At 47.1% G+C, this 6,363-nt stretch overlaps 1 protein-coding gene across 4 annotated transcripts in view; it reads left to right on the plus strand.

Annotated features, from left to right (window-relative positions):
* The window catches only part of LOC137432380 (uncharacterized), a 515,673-nt gene extending 509,604 nt beyond the window's left edge, over nt 1-6,069 (plus strand). For 3 of the 4 annotated variants that reach the window (XM_078783130.1, XM_078783132.1, XM_078783131.1), the window contains 3 exons: nt 3,745-3,943; nt 4,160-4,290; nt 4,460-6,069. In XM_078783130.1, the coding sequence (XP_078639256.1) occupies nt 3,745-3,943; nt 4,160-4,290; nt 4,460-5,284 (1,155 nt within the window). In that variant the 3' untranslated portion in view covers nt 5,285-6,069. The remainder of the gene's footprint in view (nt 1-3,744; nt 3,944-4,159; nt 4,291-4,459) is intronic. The other variant, XM_078783133.1, reaches the window with a different exon arrangement.
* Nucleotides 6,070-6,363: the final 294 nt, after the last annotated feature.

Genomic DNA, 6,363 nt, shown 5'->3' on the forward strand with positions numbered 1-6,363 from the left:
AGTATCTCTTTATTTTGCACATTAGCCAAATTTTTTTTTAACAAAAACAAAAGTTAAATTACGACTGGGATTACGGACAGTAAAATTACAGTTCAGTACTTAGTGTAACACCCACGAGCATTCAGGAGAGCACGTACACGTCGAGGCATGCTGTTCACGAGATTTGCCAAGGTTTGGACAGGAATCGCTTGCCATGCAGTGACAATAGCCTGCTGCAATTCACGCACAGAGGTCGGTTGCTGGTCCAAGTGGTCGATTTGACGCGTTAATTCTGCCCAAAAGTTCTCTATCTGATTCATATCCGGGGACATGGCAGGCCACTCCATATGCTCTACACCACGGTCAGCAAGAAAGTGTTGGATCATGCGAGCACGATGAGGCCGTGCATTGTCATCTTGGAAGACAAAGTTTCCTCGAAAGGCTGCATGAGCAAATGGAAGCAATGTTTCTTCCAGAATGACCCTGTACTTGAACTGGTTCAGGTTTCCATTCAGAACAACCAGGTCAGTTTTGCCCCCTGCATGAAAAGCAGCCCAAACTGTCACCCCACCACCTCCAGCTTGGACTCTTGGCACTATCCAATCCTTGTTGTAGGCTTCATGCACTTGTCTGCGCACTCGGACACGGCCATCTTGATGATAGACCAGAAATCTAGACTAGTCACTGAAGATTACGTGATTCCAGTGTCCTGGCTGCCATTGACGGTGCTCTCTGGCCCACTGCAATCGGCGCTGGCGGTGTTGTCTGATCAGGCGTGGCTTTCTCACGGTACGCCTGGCACGACAGCCTGCTTGAACCAGTCGTTGGTTGATTAGCCTTCTGGATACAGGCACATTTGTCAGTTGCTGCCACTCAGCCCTAAGCCGATTAGCTGACTTGGTACGGCCATTGCGGACTAACCGGCGCAGCTGGCAATCATCCCTCCTTGTGGTTCTGCGGGGACGTCCTGGCCTCGGTATTGGAGTCGGGACACGCCTCTGAGCATTTCGTTTCAGGATCTTTGACACCTGTCCTTGAGTGATGCCATACTGCCGAGCAATAGCACGCTGTTTCATGCCGTAATTTCGTAAAGCCACCACTCCATGACAAACAGCATTGTCGAGTTGACGGACCATCTCCAGAGGAAGCGGCAATAACTTTTGGAGACGTGCAGCAGTTGTTTTCCACAAATACAGAACGCAAACACCCTTGTATACCCGACTGTGAAGCCAATCATCAAATGCACCTGTCCGTACATTTTGCCACGCCACCTGTGATATAATCCTGTTGTTGACTTCTTGCTGCGACAACCAATCAGTGACATGGTTCTTTGAACAAATAAATCACCAAAGTGTAAAAAACTCACCAGATTGATATACTCAGTTAAGAAAGTAAACCCGTCAAGAAAAAAAAAAAATTCCACTTTAAATGCCAAGTCTGTATATATCTCCAAGTGCCATTGTCACTCTGTGGCTTTCTGTGTGTCTGTCTGTCTGCCTTTGTTCCGTATGCACGGCCACATATTTTAAGTTACAAAGTCTAAGCTCGGGATACCAATACAACCTGGTGTGGGTGGTACCATCCGCCAAATGGCCGCGGCGTCATTCGGGGGTGTTGGGCGGGGGGGGGGGGGGGGGGGGGGGGGGGGGAGGAGGAGTAAAATTCCTTTGTAAATGTGTACCGTGTAGCGCCACTGGTGGTGGTAGCTGAGGGTGTCACAATTCCCTTTTTTTTTTACTTGGGCAACCCTGGAATTAAAGCACTCTTTGCATGTGTAAATTTGTCCTACTTTGATTATCTCACCCCACTCCCCCCCCTCGCCCCCCCAAAATGGAGGTGCCTGCTAATGCCCCCCCCCCCAAAGATGTATATGCAGTAGATATCTTCCCCGCCCCCTCCCTTCTCCATCTCCTCTCTTCCCCTTACCCTTCCCCTCCCCCCCCTTTCCCCTCCCCTTTCTACCATCAAGGAATGTGAGACTAATAGGTCCGTACGAAGCGACGCGTAGGCTCTTGTAGTTGTCTATATTTAGAATAATCTTTCAAATAAATGACAAAAGGAACACCCACAAAAAAATGTTCCCCTCGCTCTGCTCCGTTAAATTATATTCTTCAATGCAATGTATATTCCCTCACCCCACTCCCTCTCCCCCCTCCTCCCCCCAACCTACAATCAATCCCTATCGTCCATCTGCACCTGAACGTGGTACAACGGATGTGTATGAAGCACGTAATGTTTTCATTTTATAGGTTGCTTTGTGCATCCAACTATCGAACACCCCAACAGTTATCTATATCGTAATACACCTGTTCGTCTGTCCGTCCATCTGTGTGCAACATCCTGTTCCACCTGTTAGTTGGACAGCTGGCCTTACTCCACCCACATAATCACAATGGCCATGCCCTCCCTATAAATTTTGCCTTCAGTGTAAAACGACCAAAGCAACTGTTAAAAGGATCGTCAAATATAAAAAGGTTGAAGCCGATAGGCATCATGGGCCTTGTGAAGATCACAGTACATATGGCCTCGTGAAGGCCTCAGCAATTAAGACAGCGGTCTGATGTCTATACACCACCCAAATAACTGTGTTGTTCTCTAAAGTAGAGAATGAATGAATGAATGATCGTTTTAAGGCCATTTTCCCCGCTAGAGTGGGGGTTAGCTCTCTAAAGCAGACCTTTTATCAAAATGGTTACACGGGTCCACGTGCTGTAACCTGCGACTATTTTCTCTTAAAAGACTTGACCATGAAGCATAAAACACATGCCATTGTTTTAACGATGGGTACATATGCATCAGGAAGAAGATAATTGGTTTCGGGTCATTTGTTGGCACAACAAAGGCTGCTCTTGGTAACTTGAGAGTTGCAATTCCATGATGTTTCCACATATCGGGATTGAGTTGGACAGATGACCTGTAGGATCTGTTTTGATCACGGTTTCTGTGAAGTCGATGATAGCATGATAGGGGAGGGGAAAGCGTTAAATATTCCGCTGTTTTGATGAGGAAATAAAGAAATATGTAGTGATTGATGTGGGAATGAATAGCTGTTTGCTTTTATGAGCAGGAGGACGGTTAGGAGGGAAGGACAGAGTTGTGCTTGGGAAGGGGGAGGGGAGAGAGCAATGATGGGACAGAGTGAGGAGGGAAGGTTGAAGATTTCGAGTGGGGGTTGAGGACTTACAATGGGGTAGGGCCGTAGGGGGGTTGAGGTGTAGTGATGGGGTGCGGAGGGGGTTTTAAAGCTTGAATTGGGGAGGGAATTGACGCCTTAGGATTGCGACGAGAGAGTGAGGACTTGGTTTTGGTGGTGGGAGAGCAGAGAAAAGATGGGACAGATTTGGGAGGGGGCGGTTGAGGCTTTCGAGGAGGGTGAGGACCTTTGGTGGGGGCAGGGTTGATGAGTTGTGTGGGGAGGGGGTTTGAAGGCTTGGAATGGGGTAGGGATTGACACCTTATGCTTGGTAGGAGAAGGATGAGGACTTGGAAGGCAGAGATGAAGGTTGAGGACTTGTGGTGGGGGGGGGGGGGGTCGAGGTTGAGGACTTGGTATTTGCAAAGAGGGAAGAGTTGAGGAATTGAAGTCACATTTGACATTGTTCGATCCCTACTAATTATTATTATTGTTATGATTGTCATTCTGATGAATAATACTGTATGAGAAAGTCCTTGGCTCTATCGAATTGCATAGATCATCACAGAGAGAATAGATCCAGTTTGGATGGCTGGTTTGGTCCTTAACAATAAAACCCCTTTGTTCCTCAGGCATCTCTATCTTTAGATGCCAGTGTGCTTACCTGGTTACTTAATCGCTGCGCTCCGCAGCTGGCTGCTCGATCCTCCTTGGCTCCCCCCTGGAAGGCCGGGGTTCGCTCTCTTGTCTTCTCATGCTTCCCCTCTCTGTTCACCCACTCGCTTTCCCACATTGCTCTACCTCGACTTTGGGACATGTTCTTCTGTGAAGGTTTCACTTTCCCTTTACTTTGTCACACACTTCTTTGATGTCACAATTTTGGTGTCTAAAAAACTGTTGAGTGTCCAACAAAACAAAAGAACAAATTTCTTCTCAGTTATTTTCATGACAGTCTCTTGTTGGAAAAACTTCAGGAAATGGGGTGAAGCTTTTGTTACTCCAAAATACAAATTTCGAGTACAATTATCTTTGGATGGCTGTCTGCAGGAGTAAGAGTGCTCTTGAGGTTGGCTGCTACTTTTCTTCGAGCTGGAGTGAGGGGAGCTCGAGGGAACCGGGGAATTAAAGGAACAGGACCCGGGGGATTTGATGGGACAGAAGAAGGTGTTGTTCGGGCGGTGAGGAAATGCTGAAGTGAAATTTAGTTGACCTTCAGCTTGGGCTAGTGCTCGAGATATAATTTTGTCATCGATGAAAACACAAAATAAAACAGGGAAAGATAGAAAAGTGACAAACAGATCCCATATTGTTTATTGACACATGATTCCCTCACCCCCTCATCCTCAGATCTTGGAGCAGCCTTTGTCTGAGACGGATCTTGAGCGGGCCTATGCCTCACAGTCCCGCCGACGCACCTCGACAGAACCTAACCGATCTTTGGGCTCACGAGCCCCATTGCCTTCCGACTCTCCACCCCCCCATCCCCAGCTTGTTGTCCTTGTTCTCCGCAGACTTACAGCTCCACATGATCTCCGTGGACCACGTCGTGGCACTGGAAGCAGTGGCAGCAATAAATTGCCGCATAGGACACCCCCAGCTTCACCAACAAGTATCGCAAGTGGTGCTCGCTTTGCCAGTGTTGCATGTCGGGTGAGTGGGAGGTTCTGGGGTGGCAGCCCCACTTCCGCTGGAGTTGGTGGTCGAGAGAAGGTTTGGCAACGACATCTTTGGGAGAAAAAGGAAAGGAGGGCTGGAAGTGGAGCAACTGCAGGTAGAGGACCAGGCCGAAGACCAAGTGCTGGTCTTGTTTGCTCGACTGGAGAACACGGTGTGTTGGCACCCGGTAGTAGGGGTGATGGGGTACGACGGAAAAGCCGAGAGATTTTAATTGGGGGGCAAGCTCATGGGCCAGGTGAACCGAATGCCATGGGACGAGAGGAAGGGGCCCGGACCGAAGATGATTCTTCCTCAGGTCGAAGACGGAGCCGTGAAAGCAGGGAGAGCCGTGGAAGCGGGGATTCTGGATGGAAAGGAAGTGATCGAGGCTCAAGCCCATCTAGTCGTGTACCGGACCCTCACACCATTGGAATCGGTCAAACGGTGTCAAATGAAATCGGTTTAGAAAAAGGAGGAAAAAATCGGGGTTTTGAAGGAGATATGAACAAGAAATGAATTAATATTTTGCTTATGGTTTGAGATTTCTTGCCTATTCTGGACCAAATATCCAGGCCCAAAAATGTTGCCTTTGCTGGCACAATTCAGAGTCCTCGTGCTTGGTGCTCTCGGCAGTTGATGGTAGACGTGCTCGCTGCGAGATAACAGATGCCAGGTTTGCCTGATTTGGCCTATTTGGTTTCAAGATGTCCATGTACACACACTATCCATTGGTTAGGCCGAAGTATGCTATGTTAACTTAACATTCAGTTACACCAAGAGGTTTGGACAGTGCGTTGAGAGCTGTGCGGAGATGGGATGCGAAGTCTGCAACATTAGGCTCTTTGCATGCTGTTTCTTCCTTATAGTATGTCACACAAAGAGCAATCATTCTTACAGGCCTTGTTCAAAATTCAGTATTCCTCTTTTCATTTTTTTCATATATTTGTGGATTATATTTTAGTCTTTTCTTGATCCTCCTTTTCTTGATTTTCTTGTTTCCTCCTTTCTTGATTCTGTGTCCTCTTGTAAACCATTTACCTTTTCTCTTCTCCCGGCCATATTAATCTCCATCAGCCCAATATTCTTGCCTATCGTTTATGTGCCCATGTTTGTACAAATCTGCAGTGGCTTGGTGTTTTTTAATCATTGTTTTGCACACGTGGCTTGGTTCTGTGCCTCGGGAGTGTTTTGTAAGCAAAAATCTATTGTGAAAATCTATATTGATATTTAGAGCTATATTGCTATTGATATTTACATCTATATTGTCACTTGTTCCTTCATATTAAAAGTTGTTTGTGCAATCTGGGTGCTTGTTTTGTTGCGTAGGCATTTCTAATTCGGTCAATGATCCATCACATGATTCATAAAACACGAATCTAGTTAACAATACGCTTGTTTGTCCGTGTGGCGTGCGTTTGAATCCCTTCCCCCGGAATAAGCACCTTGTTAAACTCGGACAGTGGACCAGAGGTTTATTATCGATAAGAATACATGCATGGGAGACGGCGTCCACAGCCGGCCCCAACATCTCAGCGCGCCACAACCCTTAGTCGGCTTAATATACTTTTCTCAAAGATCAAAGGAAAGCAAAACAT

The sequence above is a fragment of the Myxine glutinosa genome, chromosome 8, assembly GCF_964187855.1.
Source record: "Myxine glutinosa chromosome 8, kmMyxGlut1.1, whole genome shotgun sequence".
NCBI classification, from domain to species: Eukaryota; Metazoa; Chordata; class Myxini; order Myxiniformes; family Myxinidae; genus Myxine; species Myxine glutinosa.